The 19,691-nt window shown below is 57.0% G+C and overlaps 1 protein-coding gene across 8 annotated transcripts in view; it reads right to left on the bottom strand.

The window, feature by feature from the left end:
• The window catches only part of SPNS2 (SPNS lysolipid transporter 2, sphingosine-1-phosphate), a 47,861-nt gene that overhangs the window by 3,852 nt on the left and 24,318 nt on the right, over positions 1–19,691 (bottom strand). For 3 of the 8 annotated variants that reach the window (XM_072618973.1, XM_072618974.1, XM_072618975.1), the window contains exons 4-11: positions 14,130–14,281; positions 13,535–13,601; positions 11,839–11,981; positions 10,818–10,970; positions 10,467–10,656; positions 5,557–5,622; positions 3,672–3,770; positions 2,851–3,014 (exon numbers count right to left, since the gene is read on the bottom strand). In XM_072618973.1, the coding sequence (XP_072475074.1) occupies positions 2,851–3,014; positions 3,672–3,770; positions 5,557–5,622; positions 10,467–10,656; positions 10,818–10,970; positions 11,839–11,981; positions 13,535–13,601; positions 14,130–14,281 (1,034 nt within the window). Of the gene's footprint in view, positions 1–537; positions 607–2,559; positions 2,700–2,850; positions 3,015–3,671; positions 3,771–5,556; positions 5,623–6,973; positions 7,148–10,466; positions 10,657–10,817; positions 10,971–11,838; positions 11,982–13,534; positions 13,602–14,129; positions 14,282–19,691 lie in introns of those variants that run through there. The other 5 variants (XM_072618976.1, XM_072618972.1, XM_072618977.1 and 2 more) reach the window with 5 other exon arrangements.

Here is a 19,691-nt window from a genome sequence, read left to right as displayed (position 1 = left end):
GCCCAGAATACCAAAGCCTTCCTGATTTCCTGACCCCCTCTGGGTCCTTCTCACTGCACAGACACACAAAACTTATTATCCAGTCCACAAAGCCTGAGGGGCAGCTGGTCGAAGTGTCATGGTCCCCATTTTTCCAATAGAGAAGCAGGCTGGGAGAGGTGGCCCCGTGGCAGGTCAGGGCCAAAGGGCTCTGAGTCCCACAGGTTCACCCCCGCACCAGGCTGCCCCACCACCATTTCCCTAGACCAAGGGGAAAAGCCTGGCGTGCAGGGATTCAGCCTCCTTCCCCTTCTGAAGTCCAGCATGCCAATCGAAACCCCAGCCCCAGCCCTGCACCATCCTGTCTGGGAGGTGAGGGGCAGGAAGCAAGCTGCCCATGCCTTTTGGCAATGCCATGCCTGCTGGCCCCTCCAGTTGCACTCCCCTCCTGGCTGGCCCGGTGCAGGGGGTGGCAGGTGCCAGGGCAGCCCCAGCAGGACCCGGGTCAGAACTCAGGGCATACCAAGCAGACCCCCCAGGAGCGAAGCTGCCCTTTACCTGGATGCCACCACCGGCTGGCCGGAGGTGGCCCCGTCCCACACTCAGCTTGCTAACTCACGAGGGCCCCTGCAGGGGAATGACCAAGAGCAGAAGGTGAGAGGGGCCCCTGGTCCTGCCCTACCCCCAACCCACTGGAGCCAGGCTGGGGGCTTCTCTGCCAGCCCAGGCCACTAAGGCTTGCCTTCGTGCCTCCTTTCTAGCCTCCCTGCTCCTCAGATTCTTCAAGGATTTGACCCATGGTCCACCCATGGAGGAAGGGGACTCCAGGGAAGTACCCCTCACCTTTAGGGCCCTCAAAGACTCTAGTCCAGCTTGGTGTGTCTGTGCCAGGACCAGAACACACATGGGGGCAGCTAGGCCCCCTGCCCACCTGGGTAGGTCCTTCAAAGAGACCACACTCAGTAAAGTCTGCCACAGCCCTCCTCCCCTTCCTCGGGGAGCCTTTGCCCCTCTCTCTGCTCTAGAGAACGCCCTTCACTAGACTTTCCATCCCTTCCCAGCATTCCCTTCACACCCCGGGGCAAGCTCCATGACTCCATTTTATCCTCTGCTTCCAAAGTGCCTCTCCTGGGGCCTCTGCCAGCCTCCTTAACTCCCCATGCCCACTCACTTCCCCTGTCTCCTCCATGGCTCATCTCGGGTATTTCTGTCTCCGAGATACCTCTCCCTACAGCCCCTTTAGGGCCCTCCTATGCATGGGACCAACAGGGGCCAGAGCACTGCACCTGGAGTCAGGGAGACCTTAGTGGGGAACCTACCTCAGACACTGGTAGCTCAAGTCTGTCTCAGTGTCCTCCTCTGCGCCTAACTCCCAGGGTTCTGGAAAGGCTTAGTCTGCTAAGAACTTTGCAAACCCTTTAAGAAAGGACGTCTCCCTACTCCAGTCCCTCCCTACACAGCTTCTACCTTGATCCATAACCTAGCTGCTGCTCGCTTCTTGTCCATCCGAGTCATCCCTGACAACCTGCCTCTGCCCTCTCTGCTGGTCCCCTTGTCACAACTGACAGGGCTCCCATCTGCCTCAGGCGACTCTCCTCCCGTTGTCCACTCTGCCTGGTACTGGCAACCCCACGATCGGGGCCCTGTTCCAGGCTAGCCCAGCTGGGGCCTGAGGAGCTGGGCTGCTTCATGGGACCCAAGGATCGGAACTAAGTATACCAGCCCCAGCCCCTGCTCTCAGAGGCTCCTGGGCTGGGCTCCTTTGAGCAGAGGGCATGGCCCCCACCGAGCCTGGTGCCTGGCACCAAATGGAGCAGAGAAGCCTGCCAGTCCATTTATGGTCAGCGGGACCTCTCATGGGAAGGAAGCTTCCCTGCCTTGGGCATTCATTAGCCTTTCACGCAGGAACAAGTTCCTGCCTGCTTGGAGCTTTGGTAGAGTGCCCAGGGTCTGTGGGCAGCTGGTTGGGAGGACTACTGCCCAGCCCTGAGGGTCCAGCTTGACCACCATGGCAGGGTCTCTCTGCACCTTGGTCATTTCCATAAGAAACATAATTCCTGTCCAGAAAACAAATTGGTTCTTCCCTCCCCAGATTCCCAGATCATCAAAACAACCCTGGAGACTAAATGATCCAACTGACTGTTTTAAAGCTGGGGAAACCGAGGCCCATCATTGGCAAGATCCTTCTCTCCTCCCCAACTCCCACTGGTCAGAGAAATAAAAGAGGCCATTCCTACATCCTGTAAGTGCCTGAACCTGGGAAGCACCATGCTGTGGACAGTGCAGAGAAGATGCCCAGGTGCCTGTGAGGTCAGGGGTGCTGTGGGGCAGGCCCTGGGGGATTCTGGGAAAAGCTGGGCTCACAGAGGCTGCCTCAGGCACATGGTATACCTGTCACTGACTAACTAACCTTGGGCTAACAGACTAACATTGTCTAAGAGACCTTTGGGCTGCCTGAGCCTGGCTCCTGGTTCTCTCAGGGCTTTCCTGTCCACCCTGTTCGCTTCCTTAAAGCCTCATGAGCTGTGATCATCCTTGGCATGGACAACAAGCTGAGAGTAAGTAGGGATGACCACGTACCTGCAGCCTAGGAGGCTGAGGGTGGGTACAGCTCCTGTCTGCCCACAGTGCGCTGCCAGGGCCACTCACAAAGGGGCCTCTGGGCCTTGGCTTTGAAAGCCCTGGGGGAAATATCCATGGAGGAGTCCAGTCTGGAGACTCTGTGGAGTCCGATGCCTCGAAATGAGGAAGTGCCCAGCCTAGAGCCTGGCTGCCCCCACAGGGTGCCAGGGTAAGCAGCTCCCTGGGCTGAGCCCTACACTCAGGAGCCCACAGCCCTTGGCCATCCCTGCCCCCTCCAGAACCACTTACTGTTGCTCAGCCTTGGCCCGGTCGCTGAGGAAGAAGAGGGCGGTGGCAAGAAAGAACATTCCTCCCAGGACCACCACAAAGGGGCAGAGCATGAGTGCATAGCCCAGGCTGAGGAACTCCCAGAGCGAGGACTCCCGGGTGCTTTGCCGGATCAAGTCAGAGATCTGCAGAGGGAGGCCAAGGAGGGCGGTTCACCACTTCCATCCAACAGTCTGGCTGCTCCCCTCCCCTTCTCCAGGTCTCTTTCGGAGGGACTGGGACACATCCAGGCTTCCCTCCCCACACCAAGAGTAGAGGCTTTCTCTGGGACGCCCCCTCCCCAAGTGCCTTGCGGCCATGACACACACACGCACACACGTACACACACACACACACACACACACACACACACACACACACACACACACACACACACACACACACACACACACACACACCTGCTGCCTCCCTGAGGACCACCCTCCACCCCCACCCCGGTCCTCCTCAGCATGGTCCAGAATCCTGGGTCTCTCACTCCCATAGTCTGGTCCCAGTAGCCACGCCCTCATCGGCCCCCAGGACCCATCCCCTTCAGCCTGACCCCAAGTAGGGAAGCTCCCCTTCCACCCTCCACGGCTCTACCCCTTCCCTATCCCCTCACCGTCCCACAGATGGAGGCACCTCTCAGGGCAGGAGGCTGGACAAAGGGAACAGCTTGGTGCCCTGTGTGGCCCCCTGCCCTCAGCACCCCAATTAGATGTTCTCGGATCTCATAAGCTCGGCTTATGGAGGGTTTCTCCCTAAGATGCCCCTTGGGCCCCGCCCCCGTGAGCAGGACTCACAAAGCCAACGAGATAGGGGCTGCCCGCGTCTCCCAGCAGGTGAGAGGTGAAACTCTGGAGGGCCACTGCAGTCGCTCGGCGAGTGGGGATGACCACATACTGCAGGAAGGCAGGAAGGCCAGGTTGGCCAGTGTCCCTGGGGCACTCTGGGCCCCCTCCCCACTCCCTGCTCTGCTCTGCTCGTGTCTGAAGTGGGGGCTGGGGGTTCATCTCAGTCTCCCAGAGAGCCTCCAATGCCAGAGGGCCCTGGCTGAGGCCATAGTACCCTCTTCTCTGCAGACCCCATGGGCCTGGACCAGGGCAGAGGAAGCCTGGCTCACGCCTCAAGGACCTTCAGATGGGAAAGGAAGGGATGAGGCCCGAGCTTACTCCCCTTTGCGCAGAAAGCCTTGTGGTGTCCCTGGGGAGGGAGCAGGCTGGTGCTCAATGAGGAGAAAAGGGAGAAGGCTTTCTGGGAAAGTGTTAAGTAAAGCTGGGCTCTGGGGGGCAGCCTCCCCTGCCCCTCCCCCCAGGCAGCTGGCAGGGGAGCTCCAGGGAGACAGCTTTCTGGAGAGGGGAGTGGAGAGGACACAGGGACCTTCAGACTTGGGGGTCTTGGGTTTCAAGGCTGAGCCCAAGGCCCTCATCTTGAAGCTGGGATCCTGGGATGCTTTTCCCCGCCAGCCCACGAGCCCCCACCCCACCCTGCTCTGTCCCCTCTGTCCCAGAGCGTCAGGATGGGGGGCATCTCAGGGCGGGGGAGAGGGGAATGGACAGGCTGAGCTGATGGGAAAGATTGTCCGGCAGGAAGCTGCCCCCTCCCCAGGAATGCACCAAACCCGGATACTTCCTTCCTCCCATTGTCCCCACTGCCCTTGTCCCTGCCCTCATCCCTAATCTCCCCATCCCTAGAGCCTTCTTCAGCCACACCTACATTCCTCCCCCAGCCAAGGCTTTGGGGCCAGTGATGCCAGGGCCCACACTTCCCCCCACATCTCCCAGCCTGACCAGCCCTCATGCCTCCCCACAACAGAATCTGGCTCAGCAGAAACAGACTGTGTCTCCCCCACATGCCAAGGGAGCAGGGGCCAAGCACACTCCTGCCCCGCCTGAGCGAGCCTGCAGCCAGATCTGGCCTCCTGGCCTCCTACCCACCAGCTCAGCTTGGTGCCTCCTCTGCAGAGGCAAAGCTGGTCCTCCTCCCAGGTACATGATGCCACTCAGGTGCCCACTATGGGGCAGAGAAGGAATACAGGGGCTGGCTTCTACCAGAAAGGTGGGGTACCTTGGGACATGGGGCCAATCAGTGGACACTGGCACCCATCATCACAATGGGCATGGCCCCTCAGCCCAGTGCTGGACCTGGTCACTGTCAGCCACCCCTTCCTCCCTTCCCTGCAGGCCTCAGCTCAGCTGAGACCAGGCTGACTGACCCAGGCAGCCTCTCGGGGACTGAGCAGCTTTGTCTGGGTGGCTATGGCCACCCCAGCTGGGTGTTGGTTGCTGACCTCCCTGTAAACAGTCTCTGGCAGAACTGCCAATAACACAAACACTAAGCTGGCACTTCCCTGTCCCCATCCCCCACCGGGCTCTGACAGTCACGGAGATGATGGAGCTGTGTTGAGGGCCACAGGAGCCTGGCCCAGATGGTCCCAGACGGGCAATGGGCCTCATCACACAGGGAAGTCCTCCCTCTGTCCTCGCAGCTCCCAAGGGCCTCCTAAGCCACCAGTACCCCTGACAAGTGGTCTCCCTGGCCTCCCCTCCCCTAGGCTCTTCCCTCTCCAATCTAGTCCACACACAGACAAACCACCTTCTCCAGAAAACAGGCTCCTAGCCGCCTTGGGAAGGAGGTTGCCTCTAGCCAGGCCAGAGGCAGGAGCCTGGCCAGCCTTGGGTCACTCACCATCAGGATGTCTGCTGTGATGGCCCAGTTGGAGAAGAGCAGTGTCTCGCCGATAAAGATGCAAATCTAGGGGAGCAGATGGGGGAGGGAGAGACAGAGACCGAGGAGTCCGTTAGCATGGGGAGCTCACCCCCTTGCCCACTGCCCCCCATAGTCCTATGCAGCTTCAGAAGACCAGGCTCTTGGCTCTTGGCCAGCAGGGCCAGTCACGGAGGGCTCCTGATTTAGAGGGAGCTGACCGTCTGCGGGAGCTGGGGCATTGCTACTGGGTGGCTTCCCTCCTGTAAGAATTAGGGCTGTCCAGGCTCTGGGGTCCCAGGGCAGGGTCTGGCTTTCCCGGCCAGACATCGTGTGGGTGAGACCACACCGTGTATCAGCTTTTCTCTTGGTGATCTGATTACTTGCCCCCTTGCCCCCCTCACCCTTTTTCTGCCAAGCACAGCTGCTCTTCAGCACTCAGGTCTCCCTAAACTTCCCAAGTCTGCAGGCTCAGTCAGGTCTCTCCGACCCTAACCTGGCCCCTCCTAGCCCCAGCCTACATGGAATGATCGGTTGCCCCACACAGATCCTGCTAAGGCCCTAGGAAGAAGGGCTGACCCTGCTGGCAGCAGGACCCAACCTCCTGCCATCCAGTCTGGGTCTCTGCACAAGGAGAGAGAATAGGACCCAGCCCTTGACCTTCTCGGAGACCTGGTCTGGGCCTGGGCACCTAGACAGCATCATTTGGCTCATTTCACACCTCAAGTCACTGACTGACCAAGGGCCAGAGGACAAAGAGTGGGCACATCCCCACCTGCCCTCAGGGATGTGCTGATTAGAGGGAGTGGTCTCTAAGTAGAGCAAAGCCAAAGACTGTGCTTCTGACCAGCCCCCCCCCCCCTCCCGTTAGGCCATGTCAATGGCCAAGGGGCACTACCTGGTGTTTGCCCCAAGAATGATAACTATCTGCGCTAAGAGGTTTCACCCACTGCCACAGCCCTAGTGAGGACAGCATTGTGGGGGCATGATGGGGAACCCAACAAGACTGGACAAACCTGCCTTTGGCAGAGTCAGATGGAAATAGAAGGGAAGGAAGAAGGGAGGGGGTGAGAGACAGTAAAGAAAGGAAGGATCAAAAGGAGGAAGGGAGGAGGGAAAGAAGAGGCAGGAGAAAGGAAGGAGGAAGGATATCTAAGAGGGGAGGTATTTCATGACTGAGGTCCCAGAAAGGCCGTGAGGGTACTAACAATGCTGTCATAGAAATACATTGGAGATGGAGGGGGAAGAAGGAAGCTTCAGCTACTGTGGAGGAGGCCAGTTGGGTCAGAATCCCACCAGCAAAGGAGGCCCCCCTCCATGTATGCTCAGGAGGAAATACAGGGGGTGATAGGGGCAGCCTTTTCTGTGGTGGGGGGAAGGGGGAGGGTCCACAGCTTACACGGAGTGTGATGGGCAGGTGAACTTGAAATCTCAAAGCAAAGTGGCCTCACGGAGATGCTGAAGCCAAGTGCAGGATGAGAATAACTCCCGGGAAGGGTCTCCTTGTTCAAGAAGGGCAGAGTCCTCATCAGAGTGGGAAGTGGCCCCAAATTTGGCCCCAGCCAAGTGCCCACTTCAGGAGGAAGAGGTCCAGGCAAAAGATAAAGGGGAGGGGGAGGTCTAATTAGTCACCCACCCAGCGTGGGTTGGCTGCCAAAAATGTCAGTGTGATTTTAGGCTGAAGGATTATGAGATAGACGTAAGGGTCCCCCTCTGCCTGACCTTGTCAGACCACAGCAGGAAAACTGTAGGTGGCCACCAAGCTTCAGTTCTTATCAAGGACAGATATGGAGACAACATCCAGGAAAAATGTCATAATTCAACAGAGATTCCTGTCAAATCTTATACTGGAGTTCCAACAGGTGACTTCATAAGCCCAAGACAAGGAGGCAGGTCTGGGGGCCAGATCCCCCTGCTGCTTCAGTCATGTGATGTGGTCGCTGGGAAAGCTAAAGAGACCTTGGGCTGAATGAAGAGGGGAACAGGGAGACATTGGATCCTACTTCCCTCAGCTTCCATCACACCACACTGGACCATATTGGAGGAGGAGTAATGATATATGGGAGGGTGTCCAGGGGAGAAAAGCAGGAAGGGAAAGAGCCTTGACTTCATGAACTGGGGATGTTTGAAGACCTAGAGACATGATCCAACACCCAATCACCAAGCACCAACTAAGTGTCCGAGAAGCTGGATAAAAGGAAGAAAGAAAAGCAAGGAGGGAGAGAGGGAAGGAGGGAGGGAGAAAGGAAGGAAGAAAGAGAGAAGAAACCAGCCTTGGCCTCATGGAGCTTATCAGGGAGACAACATGGACACGTATGTAAATAGAAATGTGTATACATTTATAATACATGCACATGCAGGAACAGAATGTAAACATAAGGCAGTTAAGTGGGAGGTCAGTGGGGAAGGAGGGAGGCCATAGCACTCAAGCTGAATTTGGAAGGAAGTTAGATGGAGAGGAGGAGCATTTCAGGCGTGTGGGAATGACCAGTGCAAAGGTGTGATGATAAGAGAGGGATTGCCATGCATGGGAAACAGAAGGAAGGCCGCTTTGGCTAGCTTGTGGACTGTAGGGAGGTGACCCATGCCCAAGGAGGAGCCAGGTTGTGAAGTGATTAAAAGATGGAGGAGGGAGTCATCTCTGTGTTTCTGGAAGGACCTTCGGTAGGCATGTGAAGGATGGATGGGGATAGGAAGAGATATGGGGCCAGAAGGCCAGTTGCAGGCCATTGGGATGGTCTGAGTATGAGAGAGCAAAGGTCTGACTGTGGTTGGGTGTGAGAGAGGCTAGTGCCAGGGACAGCGAGGAAGCTCCCACTCAGTTAAGTACCTGGAGCTGGGAAGATGGGCAGCACCATGGACAGCCACAGGGAAGTTTGGAAGGCAGGAGAGCTTGGGGAGTAGGGGGAAGAGAAAGGCTCCAGTTTGGGAACGTGACAAGTCTGAGATGTGGGCAGACAGAGGAGGTGGGTTATTCGGCTCTGGGGACATGTGCAGAGAGCTGATGAGGTCTCGAGTGAGAGAGAAGCGTGTCTGGGGGCTTTGGGGGCACCTCTGTGTGGGTGATGCCCCAGAAGCTAGAGACAGCCACGACACCCCAAGAAGCCCCCAGAGCAGAGAGAGCATGGGGGGTAGAGGGAGGCAGGGCAGCAAGGAGATGAGTGGAAGGGGGGTTCTGCAAGGGATTTGTGCTCCAGTCAGTAGACTTTGTGAAATGCCTACTATGCGCCGATAGGCACTGTGTTAAAGTTACAAAGAAAGGCAGAAGCCTCCCTGCCCCGAAGGAGCTCCCAGACACAGGTAGACAGCCTTAGCCAGGATGATTTGAATCAAGTGATCAGAAGGGGATGGGGAATGGTTTCTTGTAGCAGATGAGATATTAGCTGGGATCTGAGGAAAGCCAGGAGGTGAAGGTGATAGGATCCCAAGCAGGGGGCACAGCCAGAGGAAATGTGCAGAGTCTGGAGATGGGGGGTTCTTGTTTGTGGAGCAGCCTGGAGACCGAGGTCACAGGGTCACTGAATATATGGGAGGGGGTGCAAGATATAGGTGGACTGGAAAGGTTAGGGGTGGCTGGGTTATGAAGGACTTTAAAAGCTAAAAGTGACTTTATATTTGATCCTGAAGATGATGAAGGCTCCTGGTGTTTAATGAGTAGAGGGGTGACATGGTCAGACCTGACCTTTAGGAAAATCCCTTTGGTGGCTGAATAGGGGATGGACGGGAGTGGGAGGAGACTGAGGCAGGCAGACCCCTGGCAACTACTGCTGTAGTCTGCGCATGAAGTGATGGTCTGCTGGTGGGGGCAGCATCAGAGAAAGTGGGCAGTGTATAAGAGAGATGTTATGAAGACTTGGCAGGATCTGGGGGGGCTAAGGGTCTGGGAGGATGTTGGTGCCCTTGATAGTGGAGGAGGATTGGGCGTGGAGGAAGATCATTTGCTCAGATTTGGACACATAGAGATATCTGAAAGGCAGGTGCAAGACTGGAGGTCGGGAGGAGAGGCTGTGGCAGATTAGAGAGATTGGGGAATCCACTGGAGTGGATGGCATCACTGAGTGAAGCAGGAGGGAGGAAAAAGAGAAGGGGCCCAGGACAGGGCCCTGGGGCAGTCACTAGCAGGGTCAGGCAGGCAGCTGGTGGTGAGACCTAGAAGACCTTAGTTCAAGTCCAACATCAGACACTTATTAGCTGTGGGACTGACTCTAGATGAGTCACTTCACTTTGTTTACTTCAGTTTCCCCATCTGTAACATGGAGTAACAATAGGGTCTACCTCCCAAGGTGGTTGTGAGGACCAAAGGAGCTAATCCCAAAGTGCTCAGCATCATGCCCAGCACATAGTAGGCACTGCAGAAATGAGCGGTTACCATTAGCAGAACTATCATGGAAACCTAGAGGAGAAGAGTGATTGCCAGCATTAAGAGTCACAGAGAAGTCAAGAATGGACACTGAGAAAAGGCCATTAGGGTTGGAAATCAGGAGATCGCTGGTCATTCTGGAGGGAAGTTTTGGGTTAAGGTTAGGAAGCCTGGTTGGAAGCAGAGGGCACCTGCTGCAGAAGGGGCGGGGTTTGCTGTGGCAAGAACCATGGAGACTTCTTCATGAGGGGCTGGGGGAAGACGGTGAAATGAGGGACATGCCCTCCCTCCCTGAGGATGAGTTCACAGCCCCATATACCAACCTGTGTGAGTGCTCCCTCCCCTAATGGCCCTGAGCCCTAATGGCCGCAACACCCCTCCCTGCCTCACTGGGGCCCAGGAACCAGGCTGCTCCTATAGCCTAGTCAGAGCTCCCTCGGGGGCCAGAGATGTCCATGGTGCTGTTCGGGGTGCTGAGCACAGCCTGCTCAGATGTGTGCACCTTCCCCCTGCCCACCCTGTAAGAACTCACGTAGGCGCCCAGGATGCTGGTCTTGGCCGCCACGAAGATGAGGCAGATGAAGATGGCTGACCCCAGCATGCCCACCGCGCACACGAGGGGGTCCGCCCGCTGCGTCTTCAGGCGGCACCATCTGGTGGCTCCAGCCCCTGTGATCACCCCCAGGAAACCAGTGAAGCAAGTGATGGCCCCGAAGATGAGACTGAGGGAACAGAGGACGTCCTGTGGCCTAGGGGCAAGGGGGCCAAGACCCAAGGCCCTGGCAGGGGAGAGCAAGGGAGTGGGCATTGGGGCAAGGTATGGGACAGCTTGGAGTCCTGCAGGGGGGCTGCTGGGACCCTCCCTCTGTTTATCGGGCCTCACCTGTCCCGGGTTTCACAGGGCTGGTTGCTACAGGTCTCTGTGGTCTTCTGCACAACTTGGGCTCGGTGTAAATACAGAGGAATCCACATGCCCAGGGCTCCAGTGGCAAAGGAGACGGCGGAGGTGGCCAGCGAGGAGAAGACGTAGCTACGACTGGGAAGGGTGGGGAGAGGTCACTGCTTGGCACTCCCTCCTCACACAGAGGGGGCCTGTGCCCAGGGTCAGGACAAAGGAGGCTTGCCTGGGGAGCCCAACATACAGCAGCTGAGCATGACTGCACTGGAGGCTCTTTTTAAATGCTTTTGGAATCCCCTTGAAATTCAGAGCTCCTCCTAGATCTCTCTCTCTCCTGTCTGTCTGTCTGTCTTTCCAGTCAGGGTTAAATGACTTGCCCAGGGTCATACAGTTAAGTGTCTGAGGCTGCATTTGAGTCCTCCTGACTCTCCATCATCTCTTTTCAAAGAGGTGTCCCTGCCTAGCCCTGATAGTAGAGGCATGGGAAGGAAGGCTCAAGGTCATGTGAGTGACCTCGAGCCTAGGTATTCCTGGAGGATTTGGATGTGGAGATTCCCAAGCTCTAGACAGGAGGGTGCACACCTTTGGGGGCAGGTCAGTATAGCCAGAAGCAGATCTGTTAGTAGGAGGTCTCTGGGTCCAGACCCATGGTAGGGGGCAGAGGGCACCAGAGGTACAGGGGAGAGAGAGGGACAAATGTTGCCCGGGTGGGGTCCCCTTTCCCAAGCAACGGTTCCTTTTTTTAAGAGGTAAAGCTTCTCTGGCCAAGCAGAGTTCCAAGGTTGCTGCCTGGGTGGCTTCCACCCTCCCTGGGGAGGAGAAGGGACACTGCTGGGGGGCAGGGGAGGGGAGAGAACAAACCATTTTCCCTTCTCTAAGGCTGTAAAGGATGAAGGGGTCAGGGATGGGTCTGGCTGGGAGGGACCCCAAGGCAAGTGCCCCAGAACTTTCCTGGGGCAAGGCCCGGGGGCAGCCCCTGTCATGGGAACGGGTGCAGCTGTCTTACTTTCGGATCAGTGCTCTCATGTCCCGGAGCCAGGAGGTGCGGGCCTTCAGTTGCCCTCCAAGCTGTTCCACATGCCCTCTCCTTGCAGCTGGAACGAAGAGGAGGATGAGCGTCCCGGTGATCATCCCCATGACTGGAGACACCTGTTGGGGGGGAATAAGAGACATGCTGGGCAGAGACCTCCAGGGAGGTGCTAGGGCCCTCTTCCTTTGTTCATCCTCAGATTCAGGAGAGATGCCGCCTGCCTTGTGGTGCCCAGTAACAGTTGGGAGATGAGGCCAGGGCCAGGGTTTGGGCTCTGAGGCCCCTGCCCTCCCTATCGTGTGTGTGTGTGTGTGTGTGTGTGTGAGTGTGTGTGTGTTGGGTGGGAAGGGGGCGATGGGGCCAGCCAAGGTCCTGAGAGGTTAGAATTGCAGGAAGGTCAGTGTCTCAAGCCCCCTCAGAGCGGAAACTGCAAACAAAGTGTTGTTTCCTAAAAGCAGGAAACCCCTGAGCCTCTGAGTTTCTTGACAGCAGTGTGGTCCTGGCTGATTTAGTGTAGCCAGCCCAGCCAGCCCCCAGAGCAGAGAGAAGGAGCGAGGAGAGCCCTGTCAGAGGCCCCTTCCCTCCTCAGGCTCCCTGGATCCTTAGTGCAGACAGCCTCGATTCTGGCTTTTCTCTGCACATGTGGGAAATCACCCCCACCCCCACCCGCTAGGAGCATGAGTCTAGACTTGGAAAGACCCTCAGAGGCCACTGGGTCCACATCTCCCTTGTCTTAGGATCAGGAAACTGAGGCCCAGCAGAGTACATAGTCACCCCACTAGGATGTGGCAAAGCAAGATTCGCACCCAGCCCCAATGCACCACACTTTCTCCAGGTCAGGAGCCCTGCCTTATTTCACTGTGCTCCTCAGTGCTCCCAGAATCTCAGTGGAGGATTCTGACACTTGCAAAGACCTTTCAGTTCCAGGCTCTGGGAGCAGGGAGGGGCCTGAGAGGGCATCTAGTCCCAGCTGGATGTGACTGTGTGCCCCAGCTTAGAGACTTCCAGTGAGGGGAAGTGTCCCACACTGGGACAGCTCTCAGAAGGGAAAGGTCCCAGCATCCAGCCTCAATGGACCTCTTTGCACTGGATTGATTGATTTCCACCCCCACCCCACCACGCTCCTGGTTCTGCCCCCTGGGACCTCCCTCCATACAGCATCCTTTTAAATCCCCAAAGACCCCTCTCAGGTCTTCCTCTTCTCCAGGATTTCTTCCATGCTGATGGCATTCCTGAACTCCTGTGGTCTGGTGGGGGTGAACCCCATTGCTAGGACGGCCAGGCCTCCCCTCGCCAGAGCTGCACACTGGCCAGCTCCTGCTCAGCCACACAGGCTTCAGAGAGGCATCTGCTGGCTTGGACTCTCCCCTCGAATCCAGAGGCCCAGGAGTGGCCACAGACCTAGGCTGGGGTCAGGCCAGGGGTGGGGTCCAAGGAATGGAGTCTCCACAGTTGCAGTCCCTCAGCTTGCTCTCCCAACTGCAGGGGGGACTCAACGGGAGAGCCCTGGGCCGGGCTCAGGAGAGCTGGGCCTCTGGGCCTCAGTTTCCTCATCTGTAAAATAGCCTAAATAACCACTACATCCCAGAAGCGTCCTGAGGGTCAGCAGGGACAGGTAGAAAGTATGGAAGCAGCAACCAGGCCACAGGAGGGAGGAGAGGAGGCCACTTACCCTCAAGGCCCAATGCCAGTCGCCAGCCACCTGCTTCACACTTGACCCAGTGATGTAGCCCAGACCACTGAAAAACGAGATGTGGCGGGGGATGATAGGAGAGGATGGGATGAGAGGAAGGAGGAGGAAGGTGGGAGGAGGGAGGTGGGGGGTAGGGGATGGGAGACACTAGTTCACAACCAAGAAGAGTCCTTCCCCACCCGAAGCTCACAGACGCTGAACATAAGATGCCCTCGGGGGCACTGGAAGGAGAGCAGGGGCCTGTTCTGACCCCAAATGTACAGTCAAAAGAATGTGCCTGGTCCCTTCTCTATGGAGAGTTGTTTCCAAATCCTCCCCCTGGAGCCTTTTGGGAGAAAAGGGACCCTGGGCAGCCACTGTCCCCAGGGAGGTGAAGTCGGGAGGCAGGTCCCTGAATTAGGTCTGTGGGACCTTCCCTTCCCAAGCTGCCCATCATCCTTGGCAAATGAAAAGCATGATGCAGTTCGGGGTCACTGTCTGGCCACTTGGGCCATTCTCAGGGCCCCCTCCCCCAGGCTGCAGTGGCACATGGCCTGCTTCAGCCAGAGCCCAGCAGGGGAGGGGGCCTTCCTACCTCCCTAGGGGGATGGCAAAGTAGAAAATAGACAACATGAGGGTCCGTGTATTCTTGTTGAAGAGGTCGCCGATGATAGTGGGCGCGATGGTGGAGTAGCTGGCTTCTCCAATTCCGACCAAGCCTCTGGAGAGAACCAGGAGCCAGAAATACTGCAGGGACAGACAGGGGAAAGGCCATCAGGAGAGATGTTTGGGCACCTGGGCCACTGTGGGCCTGGCCAGAGCCCCAGCAAGAGGCAGGGGTTCTGTTGACCCCCAGGATCCTCTGGGGCCTCCCAGAGGGACCTGACCCAAGACTGCATGTGAACTGGCCAAAGGCTCCCTCACACCCCTAGGTGATGCTTACAGAGCAAAGATATGGCCAGTGAGATTGGCCTGACCCAGCTCCTGGGGAGCAGCAGTGAGGGCCCCTTCCCCCAGCCTCCTGCTCTCCAGCCTGGCCCCCAATGCCAGACTTGAAGGCTATATCTGAGAACTGAGGCTGGAGAAGAGCCCCTCAGTCCTCCATGAAGCTTCCCTCCCACTTCCCAAGCCCTGCCAGGTCTGTTCCATGCCAGGGGGGTGCCAGAGCCGCCCTTCTCCTTGTCGTCACTGCCGCAGGCTCAGGGGATCAAGGAGGGGCTCGCAGGGGGGAGGTTGTGCCTGATTTATCCTCCCCCAGGAGTCCCTCTTCTGGCCAAGTTCTATGAGAGACCCAGGATAGAAGAGGGTGCAAGCACCTACTATGTGCTGGGAACTGGGCCGACCTCACATGATCCTTACAACTACCTGGCAGGGAGATTTTTTTTTACATTTTGAGGAAACCGAGGCAGACTTGCTAGCTAGTTAGTATCTGAAGCTGGATTAGAACACAGACCTAGCACTCTGTCCACTGTGCTACCTTGATGTCTAAGAGTGGGATGTGGGCTTGGCTGCTCACCTGCTGAACTGAAACAGTGAGACACTCGCCACTCCATTCCTCAAATAGGGAGAACTCTATGTAACTCCTCCCCCCTCACACTGGTCCTTGCCAAGTGTCCTGTGCCAGTCTAGCTCACATGCCCACCCACAGTCCCAGCCTTGGTACTGGGGCTTTGGGGTAGCATCCTGGGCTCACTTGCACCAGGCAGCTCTTAGCCTAATTTATTATGTTATCAACAAACTACCAAGTGGTTCATCCACCCTTCAGCTACTGATAATTGACCCAAATCTGTGGAGAGGAAAGAAAGACCTAATTAGATCTTTGTCCTTGCAATGAAACAGATAGCAGTGGGTTTGATGAGGGAGGCTGGTTAGTGAGCTGCAGGCTAGGGAGGGAGGGGGAAGGGCAAAAGAGGCAAGAGAAATGGAGGGGGGACAGACAAGGGAGAGACAGAAGAGACAAAGGGGGGAGGGAGAGAAACAGGGAGACAGAGAGGAGGGACACAGAGAGAGACAGAGAGAAGAGACAGAGGGACAGAAGGGAGGGAGACAGAGAGGAGGGAGAGTGAGAGAGAGAGACAGAGAGATGAATAGAGGGGAGAAGGAGGGGGGAGAGAAAGAGAGACAGAAAGAAACAGAGAGGAGAGACAGAGGGGAGAGAGAGAGACAGAAAGACAGAGAGATACAGAGACAGAAAGAGGCAGCAAGAGACAGAGACAGACAGAGAACAGGGAGAGAAAGACAGAGACACAAAGAAGTACAGAGAAACAGAGGAGAGACACAGAGACAGAGAGAGGGGGGAGAGACAGAGGAGGGGGGAAAGACATAGAGAAAGAGAGACAGAGAGAAAGACAGAGACAGAGAGACAGAGAGAGGGGAGAAAAAGACAGAGGGGAGAGACAGAGACAGAGAGAAACAGAGGAGAGAGACAGAGAGGGGAGAGATATGGAGAAAGAGAGACAGAGACAGACAGACAGACAGACAGACAGAAACAGAGAGACAAAGAGAGGGGAGAGACAAAGAGGAGAGACAGAGACACACACACACAGAGAGAGAGAGAGAGAGAGAGAGAGAGAGAGAGAGAGAGAGAGAGAGAGAGAGAGAGAGAGAGAGAGAGAGAGAGCTTGAGCACCTCGTGCCTCCCTGCTCTGGTTCTAATGAGCTTAGGAGTGACTGATGCAAGGAGATCATGTCCTGGGCAGCCCCTAATCTGCCCAAGCATGCCCTGGGCTCCAGCCAGGGGTGTCAGGTGATACCAACTAGGGGGTCCTGGTGGGGGCCCTCGTGGAGTCAGCGGCCCAGGAAGGGGCCCTCCTCCACATCAAGAAAGGGAGGGGGTCTGCGCTGGAGAGGAGGCCTCAGTGCTGATGGGGGAATGCTCTGCAGGCCAGACAACTCAGGGAGAAGAGATTTTCCCCCCACCACAACACGGAGCACCCCCCGACCCCTCCCCCCCCACCCCAGCTCCTGCTCCTGGCCCAGGGTCTGCCTTAGCTGAAGGCCGGTTGAGGCCTGGGCTCCTTGCTGCAGGCATTGGGGGAAGCCTCCACATCCCCTAAGATCCACCATCTGGGCAGATGCAGCACCCCTGCCAGCTCCAGGGGCCCCCTTCTTCCTCCCCACACCATGCCTACCAGCTCCCCATCATCCTCCAACATGGCCACCACACCCCTCTCTCCCTTCCCCCCCACACTCTCCTGTGGGGCCACCTGCCTTGTTCTCCCTTCTGGCTCAGTCTGCAAACCCAGGAGGGGTCAGAAGTCCTCTGGGATCACCTACGACTGGAGAAGGGAGTGAGGCTGATGTCTTGGTGCAGTCTGCTCCCTTCGAGCTGATTCACACATTTGTCCTCCTCAAGGACTAAGGACAAACAGGCAGACCATTCTGCCACTGCTAGTGAGATCCATGTCCCTAGGGTGTCCACACAGCCTAGAGCATGGGGCTTCACTCACTAGCTGTGGGACCTTGGCAAGTCACTTCACCCGTCTGCCTCAGTTTCCTCATCTGTATAAAGGGAGAGTGAGAGCTACTCCCTCTCAGATACCACATGGAGAGGGGTCTGCAAACCTGAAAGCCTCCCCCTTGTCCCAGGGCCCCCAGCTCTGCAGGTCCCTCCCAGCTGGTATGGGCTTTCTGTGAAGTGTGTCCTGGAAAGTCATTCTCAGAGAACACCTCTCAACGCCCTCGTCTCCTCCACCCAGACTGGGCACCTCCTAGCAAAGGATCCATCTGGACCATGGAGACTCTGCTTTCTGATACCCACCTCCCCCACACTCCCCCTGCTGTTCCTGCCAAGCCCTCTCTTGTGTCTTGATTCTTCTATGACAGTCTGGCTTCCCTGGGCCCTATACCCAGCCTCAACCACACCATTTGTCCCCTGAATATCTCCTCTTGGTCCTGCCCACTGTTCCTTCATCCCCACCCCTAATGAGGGGTAACACCCAGCAGGGAATTTCTGTTCCTGCTTCAGCACAATTCTGTCCCCAAAGTCGATGTTGGTGGAAGGAAGGAAGGAAGGAAGGAAGGAAGGAAGGAAGGAAGGAAGGAAGGAAGGAAGGAAGGAAAGAAGGAAGGGAGGAAGGAAGGAGCCCTTTGGGTTGAGTCTGGGAGGGCATTAATCCCAGCTTGCTTTGAGTTCAAGGCTCTGGGGTCTAGTAGACAGCTTCTCCTATGGGCTGGGGACCAGACTGGGCACCAAGTACAAGAACCGGACGGCCTCTGCCCTGGCATTTAAACTTGGCCAAGACTGGGCAGGGGGAGAGATTCTAAGGAAGGGAAAGGGAGGACAGCATTCCCAGTAGGAGCCTGTCCAGGGTGGAGGGAGAGTCTAACACCGGTTCAGTTTGGCTGAAGTGCTCCAATGTGGGATGGGAGTTGGAAAGGAAAGGGCTTCCAATGGCAAACTGAGGAACTGGGGTTTGCCCCTAAGGGTAACAGGGAGCCACTAGCCTGAGCTGGAGAGAAATGTGGGATTTTGCAAAGTCCCTGTGGCAGTTGTAGGGAGGTGGGAGAGTTGCGGCCACCCCTCCCCCCCAGATACTGCAATAGTCTGGTGATGGGGGGGACGGCGGCCACAGTGTGAAGAATTGACCCCCCGGGCTGCAGCCTGACCATGGGGGTCCCCCATGCCCCAGCACCTCCTCAAGGCCCCCAGGGCCGCCATCTTTGTCAGTGGGCAGAGCTCCCCCTCAGAGGTCACAGCTCCCCAAAGGACTGACGTCACCATCACCCTCCCACCCTCGCGAGATGCCGTGTGGGAGCCAAGTGATGTGTAAACTGTTAGGTTTTCTAAAAATGGGTGGCATTGGTCTGAACTCTGCTCAGGATGGCACAAAATACACTGGAGGAAAGGGGGCAGGGCAAAGGAGGTGCCTGTGGGGTGGACAGGTGTCTTGGGGTGTCTGGGGAGACTTGCAGGGAAGGAAGACTAGGGTTATTCTACCTGGCCCCATGAAGAAGGACCCCATAGACCATTTCGGCTCATGGAGGGACACCTCTTTACTTAACTGAACTCTCAGCAAAGGGAGATGGGTGGTCTCGAAGTAGTGAGCTCCCCTTCCTGGGAACTGCTCCAGGAGGAGGAGGAGGGAAAGGAAGAGGAGGAGGAAGGGGGAGAAGGAGGAGAGGGCTGACAGGCAGAGAGCACTGTGTGAGGCAGCCCAGTGAGGCCCAGAGGTCACAATGATCTGGGCAGGAGGGACCTGGCATGACTGGAATGAAGGGGGAACTCAGGGAAGCAGGAGGGGGAGAGAGATGACAGTGGAACCTTGAATGCCACAGAAGTCCATCCTAGCTTGCTTTTTCATAGACTCAGGAACACATGCCCAGAGCTGGGCTCTAAGTGGCACTGATTGGAGGGGCGGGGCTTGCAGCATCCCTCTGTGAAGAGCCACACCGATCCCTGGCCCAGAAGGGCCAGGCCCAGGCGCCAGGGCCATGCAACCCCTCTGGGCTCACAAAGGAGCTGCTTTGCCCAATCCCAGAAGAGGGGCCTTGTCCAACTGGGCCCAAGGGAGGAGGGCTGGGTCTGCCAGCTGTGATGGACGTGGGCCAGACCCTTTGAGGCAGATGGTGGTGGCTCTGGGGCCCTGGCCCAGCCCACCTCCTTCCTCCTCTTCTCCCTCTCCCCCATCTCCTCTCTACTTTGGATTCTCTCTAAGATGTGTGCTCCCTCCATCCTCCCTGCTTCTGGTCCGCCGTTCCCTCCCATACTGGGGCCTCACACACCATGACCCCCTCACTGGACCCAGGCCTTGGGCCAAGCCAGGAGCCAGCCTGGACCCTGGGAGCCTGAGTGGCAGAGGGCAAATGAAGCCAGTATGGACGGCAGCTGCCTGGTTCCACCCAGAGGAGCTGCAGCCAGGTCTAGCCGGGGGCTTAGAAAATCATATAACCAGAGATGGGAATGGGGAGGGACCTGAGGGAGCAGCCTAGCCTCTGCCAGCACACTGCTGTGACCAGTAACAGCCAGTGACAGGGAGTTCACTACTGCTGATAAGGCAACACAGAGTGAGGAAAAGTCACCTGTCCTGATTTACCTCCCAGTAAAATTCTGCCTCCAGTTCCCCACCTCTAGTCCTTGCCTAAGGGAAGCTCTTAAGACTCCCAGCTTTTCTTTCTGTGAGGGCCCTCAACTCATGCTCCCAGTGAGCTGGGAATT

The sequence above is a fragment of the Notamacropus eugenii genome, chromosome 6, assembly GCF_028372415.1.
Source record: "Notamacropus eugenii isolate mMacEug1 chromosome 6, mMacEug1.pri_v2, whole genome shotgun sequence".
NCBI lineage: Eukaryota > Metazoa > Chordata > Mammalia > Diprotodontia > Macropodidae > Notamacropus > Notamacropus eugenii.
This window is presented reverse-complemented; position numbering and strand designations above follow the sequence as displayed.